Raw genomic sequence first — 25196 nt, 5'->3', positions numbered from 1 at the left:
ACACACAGCATCACACTGTCAGGAGACTGAATACACCAAGCAGAGCCAGAACACAATCACCTCGCCTACACCAAAACACAACCAGCTCACCTGCACCAAAACACAACCAGCTCACCTGCACCAAAACACAACCAGCTCACCTGCACCAAAACACAACCAGCTCACCTGCACTAAAACACAACCAGCTCACCTGCACCAAAACACAACCAGCTCACCTGCACCAAAACACAACCAGCTCACCTGCACTAAAACACAACCAGCTCACCTGCACCAAAACACAACCAGCTCACCTGCACCAAAACACAACCAGCTCACCTGCACCAAAACACAACCAGCTCACCTGCACCAAAACACAACCAGCTCACCTGCACCAAAACACAACCAGCTCACCTACACCAAAACACAATCACCTCGCCTACACCAAAACACAATCAGCTCACCTGAACTAGAACACAACCAGCTCACCTGCACCAAAACACAACCACCTCACCGACACCAAAACACAAACAGCTCACCTGCACCAAAACACAACCACCTCACTGACACCAAAACACAAACAGCTCACCTGCACCAAAACACAACCAGGTCACCTGCACCAAAACACAACCAGCTCACCTGCACCAAAACACAATCAGCTCACCTGAATTAGAACACAACCAGCTCACCTGCACCAAAACACAACCAGCTCACCTGCACCAAAACACAACCAGCTCACCTGCACTAAAACACAACCAGCTCACCTGCACCAAAACACAACCAGCTCACCTGCACCAAAACACAACCAGCTCACCTGCACCAAAACACAACCAGCTCACCTGAACTAGAACACAACCAGCTCACCTGCACCAAAACACAACCAGCTCACCTGCACCAAAACACAACCAGCTCACCTACACCAAAACACAACCAGCTCACCTACACCAAAACACAACCAGCTCACCTGAACTAGAACACAACCAGCTCACCTGCACCAAAACACAACCAGCTCACCTACACCAAAACACAACCAGCTCACCTGCACCAACACACAACCAGCTCACCTGCACCAAAACACAACCAGCTCACCTACACCAAAACACAATAACCTCGCCTACACCAAAACACAATCACCTCGCCTACACCAAAACACAATCAGCTCACCTGAACTAGAACACAACCAGCTCACCTGCACCAAAACACAACCACCTCACCGACACCAAAACACAAACAGCTCACCTGCACCAAAACACAACCACCTCACTGACACCAAAACACAAACAGCTCACCTGCACCAAAACACAACCAGGTCACCTGCACCAAAACACAACCAGCTCACCTGCACCAAAACACAATCAGCTCACCTGAACTAGAACACAACCAGCTCACCTGCACCAAAACACAACCAGCTCACCTGCACCAACACACAACCAGCTCACCTGCACCAAAACACAACCAGCTCACCTGCACCAAAACACAACCAGCTCATCTGAACTGAGTGTACACAATTCTTACTATATTAAGCCGCAGAACTAAAGGGTAGAAATAGGCAACTGTATCCTAATTCAGCTACATATAGTGATTCACTATTTAAATTACAGCAAATTAACAGGCAACCCCCCTCCCCCCTCAGAACATGGTCCACCTTAAAACTCAAATAGTGAAATGCATGAAGTTATAAAGTATGACACTGCCAGACTACCTCATTTTCATTCATTTTTCATTACGTTCATCTTGAGGAACAGCAACACATTCACTGCGTTGTCACTTAATCTTATTTACTGCTCGCGTTAGTAATGAGCTACACACAAACGGAGAATGTTCTTTCCGTCTCTGATCATTCTTGGCACCGGCGCTGCAGAAAAGCCGTGCGCTGCAGCCAACTCCTGACAGGACTTTTTCGAGTGATTTTGGGAGCGCTAGGCAGCAGCGCCCCGTTCTCACTCTTTGTGTCTCTGTCCAGCCCATTTGTGGCCTGTCTTTGTTCCCCCGGTCGTTGCTGTCGGGACATTTAATAACATGCAGGGCTAGAGGTGCATTCTACTCGCTCAGCCACCACGCTTCATTTTTTGACCGCAGCTGCTTGCTTTGTTCTCCCAAGTTGCACGTAGAGTTGGGAGACATCCCAGAAAACATGCCTTAAAGGAGGAAAGAAAATGATTTTCAAAACATTTTTTCTTAAGTGGTGGTTGCCTGTGTTATGGCAAGCAATGAAGATTTGCCTTTTCTAATTAAATTCACAAGGCAAAAAATCTGGGTTCCAGTGTTTCTTTTTTCCCTCAGAAAACTGGACGGACATCTTTTGGGGAGTTGACAGATACCCTGAGTACATACCATAATCAAAGATTGAAGTAGTACCACTCAGTAGTATGCTGGTTTATATTAGAAAGAAAGGAAAGAGCACGCAAGAGTTTTTACAAATACAAAAATACAATTAAATACGTTATAAAGCCAAATATTTACTGAATCAATTCAAATACATTCAGTCTCTATTACTTTAATATAAGTTAAAAACACATGTCCAAACACATTTAAACATTCAAATGCCTTGTATTTCTAAATACTGTATTTTACAAGACATCTATGAAAAAGTACTTGTAAGCAACTGGAATATTTGAAATGCGTAGTGCACATGTATGTAGGCTGTTTTTAATAAGACACGACATTAATGAGAATTTATTGGTATGTTAATAAGCAGGTGCATATTACAGAAGAGGGGAGAGATATTCTAGTGAGAGGAAGCAATGAGTTTATCCTAAAGGTAACATGATTCTCACTGATAGCTGACATTTAGTTTGTGTGTTTTGTGTTGCTCTTTGATGGGTGTGCGAGCTGGATTTGGAGCGGCCTTCTATAAACGACAGAAGAGGATTTGAAGCTGTGAACAGGCCGCAGGTTTTAAACAGTAAAGCTGTCACTCTGTGTCATTACCCTTTAAAATGCAGGAGACCAAAACAGACAGGGGAAAAAAAGGTGTCAGTCTGAAATGTCAGAACGGTCATTATCAAAATGTCACACAATTATAATATGTGTTACTTTTCCTGCCTCAGGTTGCTGACTGATTCTGTTCATTTGGGGAGAGAGCAGTGAGCGCGGCCTGCTCTCTGCTCTCACCAGCACTGTGTACAACAAACCGCACACACGCCCTGCACCGACACAGGGATAGTGTTCAGCTACTCTGTGTGTTCAGCTGCTCTGTGTGTTCAGCTGCTCTGTGCTGATGCAGCCTTAGTGTTTAGCTGCTTTATGCTGATACAGTGATAGTGTTCAGTGACTCTGTGCTGATACAGTGATAGTGTTCAGCGACTCTATGCTGATACAGTGATAGTGTTCAGCTACTCTGTGCTAATGCAGTGTTAATATTCAGCTGCCCTGTGCTGATAGTGATAGTGTTCAGCTACTCTGTGCTGATACGGTGTTAGTGTTCAGCTGCTCTGTGCTGATGCAGTGTTAATGTTCAGCTACTCTGAGTTGATGCAGTGTTGGTGTTCAGCTGCTTAGTACTGATATTGCTAGTGTTCAGCTGCACTTTGCTGATGCAGTGGCAGTGTTTAGTTGCTCTGTTTTAATGCAGTGTTAGTGCTCAGGATCTCTGCATTGATGCAGTCTTAGTGTTTATGTTCTCTGTAATGGTGCAGTGTTAGCGTTTAGGTTCTTCGTATTGATGCACTGTTAGTGTTTAGGTACACTTTTCTTGTTTTGGTGCCCTGTATTGGTGCAGCATTAGTATTTAGGTGCTCTGTACTGATGTCGTATTAGTGTTCAGGTGCTCTGTATTAATGCAGTGTTAGTATTTAGTTGCTCTGTGTTCATGCAGTGTTAGTGTTTAGGTACTCTGTACTGGTGCAGGGTTACCGTTTAGGTGTGCTGTATTAATGCAGTGTTAGTGCTTAGGTTCTCTATACTGACACAGTGTTAATGTTTAGGTTCTCTGTATTGATGCAGTGTTAGTGTTTAGGTATCCTGTATTAATGTAGTGTTAGTGTTTAGGTTCTCTGTTCTGATGCAGTGCTAGCGTTTAGGTGCTATATAATAGTGCGGTGTTCGTGTTTAGGTGCTCTGTATTAATGCAGTGTTAGTATTTAGTTGCTCTGTGTTCATGCAGTGTTAGTGTTTAGGTACTCTGTACTGGTGCAGGGTTACCGTTTAGGTGTGCTGTATTAATGCAGTGTTAGTGCTTAGGTTCTCTATACTGACACAGTGTTAATGTTTAGGTTCTCTGTATTGATGCAGTGTTAGTGTTTAGGTATCCTGTATTAATGTAGTGTTAGTGTTTAGGTTCTCTGTTCTGATGCAGTGCTAGCGTTTAGGTGCTCTATATCGGTGCAGTGTAAGTTTTCAGGTGCTCTGTATGAATGCAAGGTTTGTGTTTCAGTGCTTTGTATTAATGCTGTGTTAGTGCTTAGGTGTTCGGTATTAACGTAATATTAGAGTTTAGGTGCTGTGCATTGCTGCAGTGTAAGCGTTCAGGTGCTCTGTATTAATGCAAGGTTTGTGTTTTGGTGCTTTGTATTAACGCAGTGTTAGTGCTTAGGTTCTCTACACTGACACAGTGTTAGTGTTTAGGTGCTCTATACTGGTGCAGTGTTAGTGTTTAGGTGCTCTATACTGGTACAGTGTTAGTGCTTAGGTTCTCTATACTGACACAGTGTTAGTGTTGAGGTTCTCTGTACTGGTGCAGTGTAAGTTTTCAGGTGCTCTGTATTAATGCAAGGTTTGTGTTTTGGTGCTTTGTATTAACGCAGTGTTAGTGCTTAGGTTCTCTACACTGACACAGTGTTAGTGTTTAGGTTCTCTATACTGGTGCAGTGTTAGTGTTTAGGTGCTCTATACTGGTGCAGTGTTAGTGTTTAGGTTCTCTATACTGGTACAGTGTTAGTGCTTAGGTTCTCTATACTGACACAGTGTTAGTGTTTAGGTGCTCTATACTGGTGCAGTGTTAGTGTTTAGGTGCTCTATACTGGTACAGTGTTAGTGCTTAGGTTCTCTATACTGACACAGTGTTAGTGTTGAGGTTCTCTGTACTGGTGCAGTGTAAGTTTTCAGGTGCTCTGTATTAATGCAGTGTTCGTGTTTAGGTGTGCGGTATTAATGCAGTGTTAGTATTTAGGTTCACTCTTCTGATGCAACGTTAGTGTTTAGGTTATCTGTACTGGTGCAGTGTAAGTTTTCAGGTGCTCTGTAAAGGACAGGGTGCTCCACTGTGCTGTGACCGCTGTCCTCACACAGTTCCTCTCCTCAGTCCCCCTGCCCCCCCCCCCCCTCCACCCTCCACTGTAATCCAGGTGACTCTGCCTCTTTGACCTGTTCTGCCTCAGTGCTTCTCTTATGTAGTGATTCATCCTCAATAACTCTCACACTATTTGTTCTGACATTTTAATTAAAATACTACTACCTCATTCACATGATAAAAAGAGGCGTCGCGCTGCACTGGAGCCCACCGCTCTCCACCACACTCCCAACGAGAGGGAGAGGGGGAGGGACGGAGAGGGGGGGAGAGAGAGAGGGGGGGAGGAAAGAGTGAAGGGAAAGGTGGAGGCCCAGGGAGGAAAGAGAAGAGAGCGAAGGGGAGAAGGGGAGAAGGTCTTAATCTGGCATGACAGAGCCCTGATGATGGGGTCTGTCCGCTGCTGACAGATGGATATATAACGGCCCTGGACCCTGCAGCGCTCAGTCCAGACAGCGCTCGGACTCTGCTGCGCAGACGCGTGTCCGGACCGAGTCCGGACTTTACTGCGCAGCCGTGAGGCGCTTCTTTAACACAACACAGTAAGTGTGAGAGAGAGAGAGAGAGAGACAGGGGGAGAGAGAGGCGCATTGGTCTGCAGTTTATAAAAACACCATGTCTCACACTAACTGGGTCTTCAGTCCCTTCAGACATATGCAAAGACACTATTTTTATCATTTATAATAACTGGAGGTCACACCAGAGGTCACGCTCTAATTTATTATGAAGGGAGTCAACCCTGACAGTAATAGAACAGGCACCTGACGCACATCAATATCAATCACACTTTTTCCTGATAATCTCTCATATTCCATCAGTATTAATCAAACGTATCACTGATAATAGTTAATATTCCATCGATATCAATCCTACTTATCACTGATTCTGTCTCATATTTTGTCAATATCAATCAAATTTATTACTGACCGTATCTCACATTCTATCAGTACCAATCATGGTCGTTACTTTTAACATATCACTTCAATATCAACCACGCTTAGTCCAGATAATATCTTATTTCACTTCAATATCAACCATGCTTAGTACTTATCTCATATCACTTCAATATCAACCATGCATAGTACTGACGATATCTTATTTTACTTCAATATCAACCATGCTTAGTCCAAATATTTTATTTAACTTCAATACCAACCATGCTTAGTCCTGATAATATCTTATTTTACTTCACTATCAACCATGCTTAGTACTGATAATATCTTATTTTACTTCACTATCAACCATGCTTAGTACTGATAATATCTTATTGTACTTCACTATCAACCATGCTTAGTACTGATAATATCTTATTTTACTTCACTATCAACCATGCTTAGTACTGATAATATCTTATTTTACTTCACTATCAACCATGCTTAGTACTGATAATATCTTATTTTACTTCACTATCAACCATGCTTAGTACCGATAATATCTCATATCAGTTCAATTTCAACTATTGCTGCTACTAATAATATCTCAAATCACGTCAATATTAATCATTACTGCCAGTCATTACTGATCATACCTCATATCAATCACACCAATACCAACATATTTATTTTTGATAACTCATATCAAATTAATAACACTCACATATTGGTATTAGTGGTATTCCATCAATAACAATCATAAGAAATTGATTACTGATTATATCTCAAAATGTGATGCATTTTTAATGCCCATTAAGGCACTAGTTTTGGAAACTGGCTTTGGCTACGAACACATGCTGGATGTACATAATGCTATTGAAAATATCAAGGCCATCTATACTTACCACTTTTAAATAAATAAATGAATGAAGAATAAATACATGTCTCTCACAATTCGAAGGTTTGTCAGAAAAGTCTCATTGTGAATGCTTTAGTGAATGAATGTTGGTTTGAGTGGTGACTGTGTGTTCTCTCTGACTGAGCTGAACGGCCTGTGCGCGTGCCGTGAGAGTCGAGGCGCGTCTCACTCACCCTCTTCTTCAGCGCTGGGCGGTTCTGCGAAAAGCCTGGACACCAGCGGCGCCAGGTCCTCCTGGGCCGTCCCGGAAGAGGGGCAGGTGAGGTGCACCATATCTGAGCGGGGCAGAGAGAGAGAGGGGCGTGGGAAGGGAGGAGGTGTCTGGGGAACAGGTCCCCCGAATGGGGGGCTCCGAGTCGGGCCGGGGGGGGGGGGGGGGGGGGGCTCAGAGGGGACGGCGGCTTCAAAGCGAGCCAGTCAGGGCCGCGCGGGGATGGGGGGACGGGGATGGGATGGAGCGCGCCGGTGGCGGCAGCGGGATCCGCGGGGAGAGCAGGGGCTGCTGGGAAATCCCCAGAGCTCCGGCAGCATCACAGGGCTCTGTCACCGCAGAGCTCTCAGGTGGGGGTGGGGGGGGTTGAAAGAGAGGACTTGCAGTGGTGAATTAGGCCAGGCTGGGGACGGGATGGGCGTGGGGGGGGGGGGGGGGGGGGGGGGGGGGGGGGGGCAGCGATAGGCCTGCTCCAGGCTGCTCACACAAAGGGGTTGGACCACATCTCAGCTGTTGCTGGATGCTCAATGGAGCTGTGCCTCTCCAGATTAAGAGCCTAAGAGCCAAACTCAGGTCACTGAGTACACCATGACTCCATTTCCCTCTGCTTAACCTTGAGTATGCTGAGCATCTTTGTGCACCCCGCCCACATCGCACCATGCCCCGCCCCGCCCGGCCCCGCCCTGCCCACTGACTCTGTCAAGCTCCTCGCTAACGGACAACCTTATCACCACTCTCACCAAATCACTGAGGAGGAGGAATTTAAGAAATATCCACACAGGTCAATGCTGTATATTCATTTCTGAAATACATGTATTATGTGTGCTGTGTGTGATATACACAGAAAATACTTGCTTTTGCTAATAGCAGATGCTAATAGTATCTTCATTGTTAAAAAATTAACTAGCAAACCTAGTGTTCGTGGCACACGCATGCGCGCCCACACACGCATATGCATGCATGCGCACGTGCATGTGCACATTAACTGCATTTACAATGAACACATCAAATGTGTACAAGGTTTGATTAACAGCGGGTGTATGGGACGCGTTAATGGCGGGAGGTCACCATGGATACAGCTGGAGAGCAGAGGCCCACTGTGGTGTCCTGCATCCTCACAGGACACGGGAGGAGGGGGGGGGGGGGGTGGGGAGCAATGACACGTCCTCATAAAGCGTGATGTCGTTGAGGGGGGGCAGGGCTGTCTGAGGCTCCGGGATCCATCATGCACCAGGGTCTTATTTCATCCGCGCATCAGTAATAAAAGATGGCATCATTGTCTTTGCCGTGGCGGGCTGTGTGTGTGTTTCCGTCAGCCTCATCACTGTGCTGTGATTGCATGTGAGCCACTCAGGTAGAACTACATTACTTATGGGGGCCACGGCCATCCATCTACCGGCGGGACCGGGAGGAGCGAGCGACCGCGCCGCACTGCGGCTCCATCACGCCCCCCCCCCTCGACCCCCCCGCCCCTCCATCCCACCCCCGGTGAGGCAGGACGCTCCGCTGATTACCCCCGGCCCAACATCCCTCTTCATGCAGAAGGGCAATAGCCTGCTCTCCACCCCGCAGATCAATCAGCCACTAAATCACAGCTTCAAATGTGCGCTGATCGATTGTAAAAATAGCAGGACTACTACTGCTGGAAATGATAATCCCAATAAATAACCATCGGGCTAATGGTGGAACCGGCCGTCGGACTGCAGACGTCCTGCTGGGCTTGTGGGCCTGTGTCTGTGCTGGGCCTGTGTTCACTGGGCCTGTGTCTGTGCTGGGCCTGTGTACACTGGGACTGTGTCTGTGCTGGGCCTGTGTTCACTGGGACTGTGGTCTGTGCTGAGCCTGTGTTCACTGAGACTATGTCTGTGCTGGGCCTGTGTTCACTGGGACTATGTCTGTGCTGAGCCTGTGTTCACAGGGACTGTGTCTGTGCTGAGCCTGTGTTCACAGGGACTGTGTCTGTGCTGGGCCTGTGTTCACAGGGACAACTCAGTGTCTATGGTACTGACTGATTCCGTGCTGTTCTGTGAGAGCAGACAGAATCAGGCCAGGAGCTGCAACTTCAGGTTAAGCCAGAATACACTGTGATGTCACAATCAAAGCAAATGAATGCAACTCCCATGCAATAATAGTTTGTGAACGTATGTAGCCAGTTAGTCTTTCTTGTACTGAAAAGGTCTTGCTTTTGAATAAGCTTAGTTGAGTTTAGAAAGCTGTAGAGGTAGACATTGTTCACGTGTTCAGGAAAATGAGTCAAGTTTGGTAAAGACGCAATATGAATAACAGTAACATGAGGAGGAAAGGAGAAGTGGTTAAATATGCAGTATACAGAGCGTGTGAAGGCGAGTGCACACTCACAGGTGCCTGGCATGCACGTCATGCTGGACGAGCAGAGCTCAATAACTTGAACCGCAGGACCCCCCGTCTCCTGGGGGGGCACCGTAACCAGGGAGATCTGCAGAAGGAAGAGCACAGGGTTCATTTTCTCTCTCTCTCTCCCTCCCGCTCTCTCTCTCTCTCTCTCATATACACACAGCTTCCTACAAGCCACTGTTACTACAGTATCTACACAACCTTTAATAGCAAGTCTGAAGAGAAACCATAGGACAGGAGATTACTACCTGCTGTTCAGATTCAGAAGGAAGCAAAGATCGGTCAGTGATGAGGACGGCTCTGGAAATCTGCCTGTGAACACAAACCAATGACCGTTACACCCCTGCTTATAAAGATCACCCCGCTCACCAACAAAGCCCAACTCCTCCCCATCCTCCACCCGCACCTCCCACTGTCCTGCGCATCATCCCCCAACCCCGCCCTTTCCACGGGGACATTCTGACTCTCACCAGTAAGGCCCACCCCTAAGCTGTAAACCACGCCCTCTCCACTGACTTGGTAAATGGTAAATGGACTGCATTTATATAGCGCTTTTATCCAAGGCGCTTTACAATTGATGCCTCTCATTCGCCAGAGCAGTTAGGGGTTAGGGGTTAGGTGTCTTGCTCAAGGACACTTCGACACTCCCAGGGCGGGGTTTGAACCGGCAACCCTCCGACTGCCAGACAATCGGTCTTACCTCCTGAGCTATGTCGCCCCTATCTTGCTGACTCTCACCAGTAAGCCACACCTCCCAGCTGTAAACCCCGCCCTCTCCACAAACCTGCAGACCCACACTAGTAAGCAACACCTTCAAGCTACAAACCCCACCCTAACCTGCTGACTCACCAGTAAGGTAAGCTGTAAACCATGCCCTCTCCACTGGACTTCCTGACTCTCACCAATAAGCCACACCTCTAAGCTGTAAACCACGCCCTCTCCACTGGACTTGCTGACTCTCACCAATAAGCCACACCTCTAAGCTGTAAGCCACGCCTCTCCACCATCTCTTACCTGTAAGTTACGTTTTTCCGCTGCTCCTCTCTGAGGTAGCCCTCCTCCACCACAAAGTGGCTGCAGCTAATTCGCTGTCCACACGTGTCAATCACCGCTTTACAACTGATGAAGGAGGAGATAAAAATGGAACGGCATCAGGATTAAATGACTTTTTGTGGAATATGTGTTTGATATGGAGGTAGGTAGACTGGGATACGGAGGTAGGCAGAGTGGGGGGTTGGGGCAGACAGAGGGAGATGGTGGCAGATAAACTGGGGTGTGGGGGCACATAGAGTGTGGTGTTGAGGCAGATGGAGTGGGATAGGGGGCAGATAAAGTGGGGTGTTGGGGCAGATAGTGGGGTGTTAGGGCCAGACAGATTGGGATAGGGGGCAGATAGAGTGGAATAGGGGGCAGATAGCTTGGGGTGTTGGGGCAGATAGACTGGGCTTGGGTGGCAGATTGAGTTGGGCGTAGAGGCAGATAGAGTGGGATATGGGGCAGATAGAGGGAGATAGGGGGCAGACAGAGTGGGGTGTAGGGGCAGATAGAGTGGGATAGGGGGGCAGATTGAGTGGAGTGTAGGGGCAGACAGAGTGGGATAGGGGGGCAGATTGAGTGGGGTGTGGGGGCAGATTGAGTGGGGTGTAGGGGCAGATAAGAGTGGGGTGTGGGGGCAGATTGAGTGGGGTGTAGGGGCAGATAAGAGTGGGATAGGGGGCAGATTGAGTGGGGCCTAGAGGCAGATAGAGTGGCATATGGGGCAGATAGAGGGAGATAGGGGGCAGATAGAGTGGGATAGGGGGGCAGATTGAGTGGGGTGTGGGGGCAGATTGAGTGGGGTGTAGGGGCAGATAAGAGTGGGATAGGGGGCAGATAGAGTGGGGTGTGGGGGCAGATTGAGTGGGGTGTAGGGGCAGATAAGAGTGGGATAGGGGGCAGATAGAGTGACCTTCCTGCATAGGCTGAGATGGAGAGGATGAACACTGCAGTCTGTCTGCTTGTTATGTCAAGAGTTATAAATGTGCTTTATAGGGCTCATTATCCAAACTAATGGGCTCGGGGTGACATCCTTGAAATGGACTTTCACAACACAATAAAGAGCAGAGCAGGAGAGCCACAGACCCCTGAATAATCCGCACCCCACAACACCCACTCTTTATGTAAATGAAGATTTATTAACTTGTGGATCCACGGCAGCAAACCACACGCATAATCAATCGCATCTCTACAGGCACAGATACGCCACTTGCACTCAATGCATATACACTGCTACTGGTGCATGCACACATAGATACACACTCACACACACAGCCATGCATGTGCATGCGCGCGCACACACAACCATGCATGTGAATGCGCGCGCGCGCACACACACACAAACCATGCACGTGCATACACACACAACCATGCACACGCATGCACACAGGCACACACACACAACCACAACCATGCAGGTGCATGTGCACACACACTCACACACACACACGCAAGCATGCACACATGCGCCTACACACGCATGTGCACAAACACACAACCATGCATGCGTGCACACACACACACACACACACACACACACTTGCACATAAATGCACGCACACATGCGCCTACACACACATGAACACACACACATTCATGCATGCGTGCACACACACACACACACACACACAAACAAACACTCACACAAACAGGTGGACACCCGTTTGTACAAATGCTCTGGCTTGTCAATACCCATCAGCCCCACAGATATAATGCTAATGAACACAGCCTCCTGACACCAAGGCCATTGGCAGCTTTACAGCAGGTAAGTACTATTCATAAACCCTGTTCATAAACTCTATTCATAACCCTTAACAATGCCCAGCTCTCCACATCCATCAGGGCTAAACCTTGCACACAACAACGCTCCTCTCAAACTGTCTGACTTTGATGCACTTTCAAGGCAACATCCGGCTCATCTGCTTATAGAGTATACTGATGAATAATAAAGAATTTGATAGCGAGAATAAACTACACTGAGCCTACTGTCGTCGCGGTGACTAAATGAAAGCCGGCCCGCTGGCGCCACGGCGATGAGATGAAACCCTGCCCGGTTATGTCCGGTCCAGTCTGGTCCCGGGGCAGGACCTGGGTGGTCTTGGGGGGATTTTGGAAGTTCTGCATTTTTCATGTCCTCTACCCATTTCACTGCTTTACACCTGCTGGGGGGGTTTAATTACGGATAGGTAATTTATGATGGCAAGGGAATTAAAATTTTTACTCTGCCTTGTAGACACCTGACTAATTTCTTCACCTTAAAACTTTTTAACATTAAAGTATCTTTAGTAGTGAAAGTGATATGAGTCTGTAGCAGTGAGAGTGATATGGGTTTGTAGTAGAGAGTGATATGGGTCTGTAGCAGTGAGAGTGATATGGGTCTGTAGCAGTGAGTGTGATGAGTCTGTAGCAGTGAGAGTGATATGAGTGTGTAGCAGTGAGAGTGATATGGGTCTGTAGCAGTGAGAGTGATATGGGTCTGTAGCAGTGAGAGTGATATGGGTCTGTAGCAGTGAGAGTGATATGCGTCTGTAGCAGTGAGAGTGATATAGGTCTGTAGCAGTGAGACTGATATGGGTCTGTAGCAGTGAGAGTGATATAGGTCTGTAGCAGTGAGAGTGAGACGAGTCTGTAGCAGTGAGAGTGATATAGGTCTGTAGCAGTGAGAGTGAGACGAGTCTGTAGCAGTGAGAGTGATATGCGTCTGGGGCAGTGAGAGTGATACGGGTCTGTGGCAGTGAGAGGGATACGGGTCTGTAGCAGTGAGAGTGATATGGGTCTGTAGTAACATGGGTCTGTAGTATTTGGAGTGAGATAAGTCCAACAGTGATAGTGAGACCAGTCTGTATCAGTTAGAGTGAGACAAATCTTTACCAGTGAGATTCTATATCAGTAAAAGTGAGATAGACAGGTTTTTTAAAGCCTGATTTTATATTTTCTTTAAACATCTTAACAGTGTGCTGGTAAGAGAGTAATCACAGCTAAAGAAGAAGTGAAGAACACGCTGCCCCTCTCTGAGAGGGACCCCAGAAACAGCCCAGCAGAATCGGGGGTCCCAGGGGGCTCTTTTCCCTAACGCTCCAGATCAGAGCACAGAGAAGGGGGGGGGGCAAGGAGGGGGGTTACGTCTCCTGGCGCTGCACAGCCCCCGGTCGCCACTGCCAAGATGAAAGAATCTCTATATCGAACGAAACCCCCCCCCCCACCCCCCTCTCCCTTAATCTAACCTAGTTTATGACAACAATCCACCTTTGAAACTCATTACAGGTCTCTGTGGCGAGACTGACGCGCATTATCAGCACAGATTAATCAGCGGAGACTTTAGATGAACTTCATTTTTTAAAAGCCAGAAACAGAGGGCTTTTTTGTCTTCAGATGAAAATCAATTAGTGGAGGTAAGACCAGAAGGGAGAGCTCCATCACTCAGCTGCAGCCTGTGGCACTCGCAATGATCCGTCTTCCGAGCTTGGCTGATCGGGGCCCGGAGTTCCATCTCCCACAAAATTAATTTCGTATCTATATTCCGAGCCCACTTTCCTTGTTTGGAGGACCCGTACACAAATTACTTCTAATCAAGGCTGATCCCTGATTGGACAGCCAGAACAAAGGGCTCCAGGAAACGGGCCATCTTTTATCCCCACGGATGGAGGGGGTATTCACTCTCTCTCTCTCTCTCTCTCTCTCTCTCTCTCTCTCTCTCTCTCTCTCTCTCTCTCTCTCTCTCTCTCTCTCTCTCTCTCTCTCTCTCTCTCTCTCTCTCTCTCTCTCTCTCTCTCTCTCTCTCTCTCTCTCTCTCTCTCTCTCTCTCTCTCTCTCTCTCTCTCTCTCTCTCTCTCTCTCTCTCTCTCTCTCTCTCTCTCTCTCTCTCTCTCTCTCTCTCTCTCTCTCTCTCTCTCTCTCCTCTCTCTCTCTCTCTCTCTCTCTCTCTCTCTCTCTCTCTCTCTCTCTCTCTCTCTCTCTCTCTCTCTCTCTCTCTCACTCACTCACTCACTCACTCACTCACTCACTCACTCACTCACTCACTCACTCACTCACTCACTCACTCACTCACTCACTCACTCACTCACTCACTCACTCTCTCTCTCTCTCTCTCTCTCTCTCTCTCTCCTCTCTCTCTCTCTCTCTCTCTCTCTCTCTCTCTCTCTCTCTCTCTCTCTCTCTCTCTCTCTCTCTCTCTCTCTCTCTCTCTCTCTCTCTCTCTCTCTCTCTCTCTCTCTCTCTCTCTCTCTCTCTCTCTCTCTCTCTCTCTCTCTCTCTCTCTCTCTCTCTCTCTCTCTCTCTCTCTCTCTCTCTCTCTCTCTCTCTCTCTCTCTCTCTCTCTCTCTCACTCACTCACTCACTCACTCACTCACTCACTCACTCACTCACTCACTCACTCACTCACTCACTCACTCACTCACTCACTCACTCACTCACTCACTCACTCACTCACTCACTCACTCACTCACTCACTCTCTCTCTCTCTCTCTCTCTCTCTCTCTCTCTCTCTCTCTCTCTCTCTCTCTCTCTCTCTCTCTCTCTCTCTCTCTCTCTCTCTCTCTCTCTCTCTCTCTCTCTCTCTCTCTCTCTCTCTCTCTCTCTCTCTCTCTCTCTCTCTCTCTCTCTCTCTCTCTCTCTCTCTCTCTCTCTCTCACTCACTCTCTCTCTCTCTCTCTCTCTCTCCTTCCCGCGAGAGCGGAGCGAGCAGAACCAGGTGTGTGCAAGTGAGTGTGTGTGTGTGCGTGTGTGTGTGTGTGTGTGTGTGTGTAGTGGAAGGGGGGTGCTAGGGTACTTACCGTCCGGACTCCTTGTCCAGTACCAGGCACTGGACTGAATGCCGAAGACAGTAGATCCCTCCAAACACGGCACACATCCTGAAGGTCGGACAGACAGACAGACAGACGATCAAAAGAAGACACTTCACACTGAGCAGGGAACAGTCCTAACATGTAAAGAGTGCTCAGTGACACTGAGAGAGTAACATCTGTATCTCACTATTACTGTGCATTCTTCACCTTACATGCAGGCATGTGCACATACACAAGAAGGGAAACTCACTGAAAAGCAGGAACACACACATGCATGCATGCGTGCATTCACACATATTCACAGACACACACGGACACAGACACACATTCACACACAGACACATACACACACGCACTGGCACATGAGCACACACAGACTGACTGACACAGACATACGCACATATACACCCCCACCCCCCCACCCGCCATCCCCCCTCCCACACACGCACACGCACACGCACACACACACTCCTCCAGTGCAGACAGATGACCTGCTCAACGCAGGTGGTTCTTCTCCAAACACAGCAGCTCTAATCAGACGGGTGGGAGGCCATGCAGCCCCCCCCCTCCCCCCGCCCCCCCCCCAGCCCCCCCTCCCCTCAGCCCGGTGAGGTCATGTCCTTTCTGAACAGACTCCGTCCCTCACGTCTGAACCAGAGCCCTGCTGCGGGGAGGGCACAGGAGCTGGGGTGGCTCTGGCCACACCCCATCAGAACCCCCCCACCCCCACCCCGCCCCCCCTCCCCCCCTCCCCCACCCCCCAACCTTTCCCGAGCTCTTTCATATTAATTACGAGACATGACATCTTAATAAAGTGCTGGGGATAAAATCGCCGGCGATCGCGGATCCATCTGATGTCTCCAACAAAGGCCGCTTCAGACGCGGGGAAGCCCTTCTGATGTCATTAACCCTGACTGACAGACGCTTACACCCGTATTACTCTAATTAACTGGCCGCCGTCCGCCGCGGTGATGCAATCCCCCGGCTGAAAGACGCCGCCGCCGCCGCCGCCGCTGCGCCCGCACCGCCGCGGCCCCTGCTCCCGCGACATCGCTCCGCATTACCGCTAAATGAACAGTTGTGAAAATCCGGGGGCCCTCCGAGCCCCTGCTCTTTATAGACTCTAAATGCCATTTCAGTTCCTATCAAGGCGGGGATCTGGGATGTGATTTTTTAATACGCCGGCGCAACAATAGACGCCATTAATAGCTGAACTTGTGACAGCGCGCCCGGGCATGATTTATGAGTTTGTGTTTAATTTGATTATTCTATTAATTCCACTGATTACAGCCCGGGCTAATGTGGAGAAGGGCACATCAAAAATAAACCTTCAGTCCCTGCCTGGAATTAACCCCTCAACCCCTGCGCAACAACATCTGCCTCGCCCTCGCCAAACGCCCGCCTCCAATGCCTCCGCACAATTACCGGGGAAATGAATAAGGGGGAACAGCCCGCAATGAGCACAAACAAGCCGCAGTGAGCACAAACAAGCCGCAGTGAGCACAAACAAGCCGCAATGAGCACAAACAAGCCGCAACGAGCACAAACAAGCCGCAATGAGCACAAACAAGCCGCAATGAGAGCACAAACAAGCCGCAATGAGCACAAACAAGCCGCAATGAGCACAAACAAGCCGCAGTGAGCACAAACAAGCCGCAATGAGCACAAACAAGCCGCAATGAGCACAAACAAGCCGCAATGAGCACAAACAAGCCGCAGTGAGCACAAACAAGCCGCAGTGAGCACAAACAAGCCGCAGTGAGCACAAACAAGCCGCAGTGAGCACAAACGAGCCGCAGTGAGCACAAACGAGCCGCAGTGAGCACAAACAAGCCGCAATGAGCACAAACAAGCCGCAATGAGCACAAACAAGCCGCAATGAGCACAAACAAGCCGCAGTGAGCACAAACAAGCCGCAGTGAGCACAAACAAGCCGCAGTGAGCACAAACAAGCCGCAATGAGCACAAACAAGCCGCAATGAGCACAAACAAGCCGCAATGAGCACAAACAAGCCGCAGTGAGCACAAACAAGCCGCAATGAGCACAAACAAGCCGCAGTGAGCACAAACAAGCCGCAGTGAGCACAAACAAGCCGCAGTGAGCACAAACGAGCCGCAGTGAGCACAAACAAGCCGCAGTGAGCACAAACAAGCCGCAGTGAGCAGAAACGAGCCGCAGTGAGCACAAACGAGCCGCAGTGAGCACAAACAAGCCGCAGTGAGCACAAACGAGCCGCAGTGAGCACAAACGAGCCGCAGTGAGCACAAACGAGCCGCAGTGAGCACAAACGAGCAGGAACGAGCCGGAATAAGCACAAACGAGCAGGAACGAGCCGGAATACGCGGCAAGAAAATCTAATGAACAACAAAAACAGAAAAGAAGGAATAACTGGTTGATCCGGCTCCTTGCAAACACTTCAGACAAATACGAAGAGCACCACACCCTCTTCACTTATATTATTCCCCAGTTCATCTTTCAGCCTATCAATCTGCAGTTCGTAATGTGTCTTTCATGTATTCCTTACAAAATCGGAGAACTTACATGCGGCACGTTACAGCCTTTATGACTAATATTACGTGAAATTCTCATTTTTTCAGGGGAACATTTTGTAGGAATCCACCTGCACTTCCAGCTCTGGCCAGTCTCGCGGAGTACCTGCAAGTTTTCCACTCTCTCACAGATGTGAGATTCCCTCCCAGAGTTCCCCTGATAAATCTCTTCACTTTCCACAGCCGACTGTCTGGCAGGCGGTAGGTGTCTGGCAGGGCGAGAGGTTTCCATGGGAACCTGCGGCCTGTTATCGGACGGAACCTGGCCTGCCTCGTCTGCACATGTTAGCCTCCAGCGGTCAGAACGTACGCCTTTCCCTCCGTTTCTATTCCCGTATCACACACACGTAGCTCACCTTAACACCCTCACTGCACAATCCCCCAACATCCTCATCCTACTCCCACAACACTCCAACATCCTCATCCTACTCCAACAACACTCCAACATCCTCATCCTACTCCCACAACACACACTAACATCCTCATCCTACTCCCACAACACACACTAACATCCTCAACCCACTCCAACAACACACTCCAACATCCTCATCCTACTCCCACAACACACTCCAACATCCTCATCCTACTCCCACAACACACACTAACATCCTCAACCCACTCCCACAACACACACTAACATCCTCATCCTACTCCCACAACACACACTAACATCCTCAACCCACTCCAACAACACACTCCAACATCCTCAACCCACTCCAACAACACACACTAACATCCCCATCCTACTCCCACAACACACTCCAAAATCCTCAACTAACTCCAACAACACACACTAACATCCTCATCCTACTCCCACAACACACTCCACCATCCTCATCCTACTCCCACAACACACACTAACATCCTCATCCTACTCCCACAACACACTCCACCATCCTCATCCTACTCCCACAACACACTCCACCATCCTCATCCTACTCCCACAACACACTCCACCATCCTCATCCTACTCCCACAACACACTCCACCATCCTCATCCTACTCCCACAACACACTCCACCATCCTCATCCTACTCCCACAACACACTCCAACATCCTCAACCAACTCCAACAACACACACTAACATCCCCATCCTACTCCCACAACACACACTAACATCCTCATCCTACTCCCACAACACACTCCAACATCCTCAACCCACTCCAACAACACACACTAACATCCTCAACCCACTCCCACAACACACTCCAACATCCTCAACCAACTCCCACAACACACACTAACATCCTCAACCCACTCCAACAACACACTAACATCCTCATCCTACTCCAACAACACACACTAACATCCTCAACCCACTCCCACAACACACTCCACCATCCTCATCCTACTCCCAGAACACACACTAACATCCTCATCCTACTCCCACAACACACACTAACATCCTCATCCTACTCCCACAACACACTCCAACATCCTCATCCTACTCCCACAACACACACTAACATCCTCATCCTACTCCCACAACACACACTAACATCCTCATCCTACTCCCACAACACACACTAACATCCTCATCCTACTCCAACAACACACACTAACATCCTCAACCCACTCCCACAACACACTCCACCATCCTCATCCTACTCCCACAACACACACTAACATCCTCATCCTACTCCCACAACACACACTAACATCCTCATCCTACTCCCACAACACACTCCAACATCCTCATCCTACTCCCACAACACACACTAACATCCTCATCCTACTCCCACAACACACTAACATCCTCATCCTACTCCCACAACACACACTAACATCCTCATCCTACTCCCACAACACACACTAACATCCTCATCCTACTCCCACAACATACTCCAACATCCACAACCCACTCCCACAACACACACTAACATCCTCATCCTACTCCCACAACACACTCCAACATCCTCAACCCACTCCAACAACACACACTAACATCCTCAACCCACTCCAACAACACACTCCAACATCCTCATCCTACTCCCACAACACACTACAACATCCACAACCCACTCCCACAACACACACTAACATCCTCATCCTACTCCCACAACACACACTAACATCCTCAGCCCACTCCCACAACACACACTAACATCCTCATCCTACTCCCACAACACACACTAACATCCTCAACCCACTCCAACAACACACACTAACATCCTCATCCTACTCCAACACACACTGACATCCTCATCCTACTCCCACAACACACTACAACATCCTCATCCTACTCCCACAACACACACTAACATCCTCATCCTACTCCAACACACACTAACATCCTCATCCTACTCCCACAACACACTCCAACATCCTCAACCCACTCCAACAACACACTCCAACATCCTCATCCTACTCCCACAACACACACTAACATCCTCATCCTACTCCCACAACACACACTAACATCCTCATCCTACTCCCACAACACACATTAACATCCTCAACCCACTCCAACAACACACTCCAACATCCTCATCCTACTCCCACAACACACTCCAACATCCTCAACCCACTCCCACAACACACACTAACATCCTCAACCCACTCCCACAACACACACTAACATCCTCATCCTACTCCAACAACACACACTAACATCCTCATCCTACTCCCACAACACACACTAACATCCCCATCCTACTCCCACAACACACTCCAACATCCTCATCCTACTCCCACAACACACACTAACATCCTCAACCCACTCCAACAACACACTCCAACATCCTCATCCTACTCCCACAACACACTCCAACATCCACAACCCACTCCCACAACACACACTAACATCCTCATCCTACTCCCACAACACACACTAACATCCTCAACCCACTCCAACAACACACTCCAACATCCTCATCCTACTCCCACAACACACACTAACATCCTCATCCTACTCCCACAACACACACTAACATCCTCATCCTACTCCCACAACACACACTAACATCCTCACCCTATTCCAACAACACACTCCAACATCCTCATCCTACTCCCACAACACACTACAACATCCTCATCCTACTCCAACAACACACACTAACATCCTCAACCCACTCCAACAACACACTCCAACATCCTCATCCTACTCCCACAACACACACTAACATCCTCATCCTACTCCCACAACACACTCCAACATCCTCAACCCACTCCCACAACACACACTAACATCCTCATCCTACTCCCACAACACACTCCACCATCCTCATCCTACTCACACAACACACACTAACATCCTCATCCTACTCCCACAACACACACTAACATCCTCATCCTACTCCAACACACACTAACATCCTCATCCTACTCCCACAACACACTCCAACATCCTCATCCTACTCCCACAACACACACTAACATCCTCATCCTACTCCCACAACACACTCCAACATCCTCATCCTACTCCCACAACACACTCCAACATCCTCAACCCACTCCCACAACACACTCCAACATCCTCAACCCACTCCCACAACACACTCCAACATCCTCATCCTACTCCCACAACACACACTAACATCCTCAACCCACTCCAACAACACACTCCAACATCCTCATCCTACTCCCACAACACACTCCAACATCCTCAACCTACTCCAACAAGTTTTGCCACAAGCAATATATTATGGTGCTGAACTGAATCCATTCATCTGAACTATCTTAGGCTTAGGTTTCTAGCAAACACCAGAACTGCACAAACCTTTGTATAAGCATTACTCCACTTAAAAAAAAAAAACTGCAGTTAAGATGTCACATGTTCAAACATTCATTATATTTCAAACTTCGGAGTCAAACGGAGGTTGGACGATTTCAAGGTCCCGTGTGTTTTACAAGCGCTCCCCGGAGTGTGCGATAAATCTGGCCCCTTGCAGGACACGCTAAACAAACAGAATTAGCGCTCAGAAGCAGAGCAACTTCCTGTCAGTCTCATTACTACAAAATATGCCACTAATCTGGGGCACAGGGTGTCGGAGCGGGGGGCTAATGGTCGCCCAATAATTAAAAGAAAACAAAACGCCGCGCAGCCCGGCAAGTCGTTCACAGGAAATTAAATCGAGTTTGATCCAAATAAATTAGACATTTACTGCACCAATCCCCCCCCCCCCCAACCCTCTACAAAATATGATCGGTGACTGTGAACGCTAGAGGAATCATCTACATTAATGAATGCAACTCCCCATCCTCTCAATCTGGGACATCACAACATCATCATCCCACATGCAAATCACGCCATATCAGGGCCTAATGCTTCCCCTGCCAAACCAATTACTCTCTCTCTCAGGGTGAGCGTGCGTGCGTGCGTGCGAGCGAGCGAGCGAGCGAGCGAACGCGTGCGCGAGCGACAGTGGCTGCCAGGATGCCTGCGTATGTGTGTCTGGTTAGAATGTGTGGGTGTGAGTGTATGTGTGCTGGTTACAATGCATGCGAGCATGTATGTGTGTGTGTGTGTGCGCATGTGTATGTGCATGTGTGTGTGTAAGTGCGTGCATGTGCATGTGTGTGTTTGTGTGTGCATGTGTGTGAGTGCATGTGCGCATATGCATGTGTGTGCTTGTGCGTGCATGTGCATGTGTGTGCATGTGCTTGTGTGTGTGTTTGTGTGTGTGCGTGTGTGTATGTGCATGCATGTGCATGTGCTTGTGTGTGTGTTTGTGTGTGTATGTGCATGCATGTGTATGTGTGCGTGTGTGTGTGTGCATGTGTGTGTGTTTGTGTGCGTGTGTGTATGTGCATGCATGTGCATGTGCATGTGCATGTGCATGTGTGCATGTGCGCATGTGCATCTGTGGGTTCAGGTGCGTGTGTGTGAGAGTGAGTGTGTGTGAGAGTGAGTGTGTGTATTCATGTACATGTGCGCAGAGAGAGGGAAAAGACAGGGCCTGTGCGCCAAAGGTTATTTACAAATTAAAAAGTCTTTTCCTGTCAAAACTTGAGAAATAATGTGGGCAAGGACACAAAAGCATTCCATAGCTTTATTAGCAGAGCTGCTCACTGATCTGTGAATAACCTGAAAGAATGAGCATTATTGAGTTAGCTCTCCCATCTATCCATCCATCACCTGGGCAGGTATCACAGTGATGGATTATGCTCTCCCCTCTGCTCATCCGCTCCCCTCCAGAACAAACAGCAGACCGCAACTAGACCGCAAACACACGCCGATCGGGTCCCAAACACACCGCTGACCTGACCGCAGACAACAAATGAACCGCAGTGACCACAAACACCACACCGACTCCCTCCCTCATAGGCTCATGTCAGGCTCACTTCAATAACCTAAAAGCCTGACCAAGACGACCAAGCTGACATCAAGCCACCCAATTTCCTGGGATATGATTTGCTAACGGGCAGTTACCATAAGACCTAGTGTACAAGCGGCAGATCCTTTTTTATTCAGTTTCTTTATTTGGGGCCCAAGCAGCCCATCTGCTTGAAATCTATTGTTTTTGCTAAGATCTTTTTTTCACATAACCATGAGCTGGAATAGCCCAGAATCACCTACCTTGGTAGGCTTGTTTGGATGGCTGAATGAACTCCTTGGATTCTTTATATTACAGTGCAGATTGAACACCTTGTGGCACTGTAGTGCACACAACAAAATTTTGACATTCACAAGCCCTGCCCCCATACCCTCAGCACAAAATTTGGTGAACAGGCCCCTCTCCCCAAATCTGCCTCAAGGACCAATAAAGTCTGCCATACTGGATTTTCCACCATTTTGAATTTAAAAATTCTCCTCCTTCTAAAAGATTGACCACTTTGCATGAAATTTGATACTTTTCCTCATCCCACAAACCTATAAACACATATTTTTATAGTGGTTATGTCAAAATATGGCCAAATGATGATCCAAAGAATTTGTAGTGGGCATGGTTTATAATTATGCTAGTGATATTTAAGCTAATAATTCCAAACCTGTTTGACCTAAAGTTATGAAACTTGGTGTGTACATTAACAGTTAGAGCAAGACTCCAGCCCAAAGGTTTTAGCCCAATTCAACCACATGGTGGCGCTACAGAGATCCAAAGATGAAAAATTGTTCAAAGATTCACAAAAAAAATCACAGTTCTTTTGCAAAGAGTTCAATCTAGCACAATGACAAAAGCCTTCATTAAGAACATAGACATGTGCTTTATGGGTCGATACCATCTTGAATTGCCCATTTTGTATTACATTTACTCATTTATAAGTTCTTTAACCACTAGGCACATTCTTATGAAATTAATTAATTAGTTAATTCATTCATTGCATTTATATAGAACTTTTCCGAACTTCCGAACGCTCAAAGTGCTTTACAGTGATGATGGGGAACTCACCTCATCCACCACCAATGTGTAGCACCCACCTGGGCAGCCATTTTGCACGAGAAAGCTCACCACACATTAGCAAAGGTGGAGAGGGAGAGAACATTTTTTAGCCAATTAAACCGGGGGATAATTGTGGTGGCAAGTTTGCAAGAGCCAGATCTGGGATTTAGCCAGGACACCGGGGAACCCCCTACTCTTAGCGAATATTGTCATGGGATCTTATTGACCACAGTGAGTCAGGAGCTCGGTTTAACGTCTCATCCGAAAAAGACAGCATCTCCTACAGCACAGTGTCCCCGTCACTGCACTGGGGCATTGAGGTTTATTTGACCAGAGGGAAGATTGCCCCCTGCTGGCCCACCCAACACCACTTCCAGCAGCAACTCAGTATTCCCTGGTGGTCTCCCATCCAAGTACTAACCAAGCCAACACTTACTTAGCTTCAGCCATTCGGCAGGAGTAGAGTGCATATAGGTATGGCTGCTGGCTTAAAGTTGGTGTTTTAGACTCAACAATGCAGTACCAAATTTGGTGGTAATTAGCCACTTTGAGGAAATAATCGACAATTCACAGCTGCATCAGACAGATACCTAAGCTAATGTTCCTATAACCTGTCCAGCAGGCAGACAAATACATGTCAAATAGAAACAAGAGTTCTATCGTTGGGCAAAACACTCCTCTTTTAAATACTTTTCATTTTATTCAGACAGGTGGAAAGCTGAGACGATTGCAGAAAAAGGATCACAGGACAGAAAGTGTCATGGCAACCCCCAACTGCACTGAGGGGATTCGTATATGACTTGAGAGTCACCCGCCTTACGTACTGCGTCACACATCTCGCCTGAAAAAAGTTTTAAAACAAAAGCCCTGCAGTGCCTTCAAAAGAATGGGACATGATGAACACTGCAGTGAACCTCGGAAATAG

The 25196-nt window shown here is 48.1% G+C and overlaps 1 protein-coding gene and 1 long non-coding RNA gene across 4 annotated transcripts in view; both read right to left on the bottom strand.

Moving 5' to 3' along the window:
* chm (CHM Rab escort protein) overlaps positions 1 to 25196 on the bottom strand; it is a 46924-nt gene that overhangs the window by 1586 nt on the left and 20142 nt on the right. For all 3 annotated transcript variants that reach the window (XM_035431910.1, XM_035431912.1, XM_035431911.1), the window contains 5 exons: positions 15386 to 15463; positions 10593 to 10697; positions 9827 to 9890; positions 9564 to 9660; positions 7168 to 7269 (listed from right to left, as the gene is read on the bottom strand). In XM_035431910.1, coding sequence (XP_035287801.1) covers positions 7168 to 7269; positions 9564 to 9660; positions 9827 to 9890; positions 10593 to 10697; positions 15386 to 15463 — 446 coding nt within the window. The remainder of the gene's footprint in view (positions 1 to 7167; positions 7270 to 9563; positions 9661 to 9826; positions 9891 to 10592; positions 10698 to 15385; positions 15464 to 25196) is intronic.
* LOC118235016 lies at positions 2 to 7161 on the bottom strand. The gene is made up of 3 exons (XR_004766770.1): positions 1366 to 7161; positions 641 to 1065; positions 2 to 390 (listed from the first exon to the last, which is right to left on the bottom strand). It is a non-coding gene; the product is annotated as an uncharacterized LOC118235016 (long non-coding RNA).

Source organism: Anguilla anguilla, chromosome 9 (assembly GCF_013347855.1).
Source record: "Anguilla anguilla isolate fAngAng1 chromosome 9, fAngAng1.pri, whole genome shotgun sequence".
NCBI lineage: Eukaryota > Metazoa > Chordata > Actinopteri > Anguilliformes > Anguillidae > Anguilla > Anguilla anguilla.
Note: the sequence above shows the minus strand (reverse complement) of the source record. Positions and strands in the feature narration are given on the sequence as shown.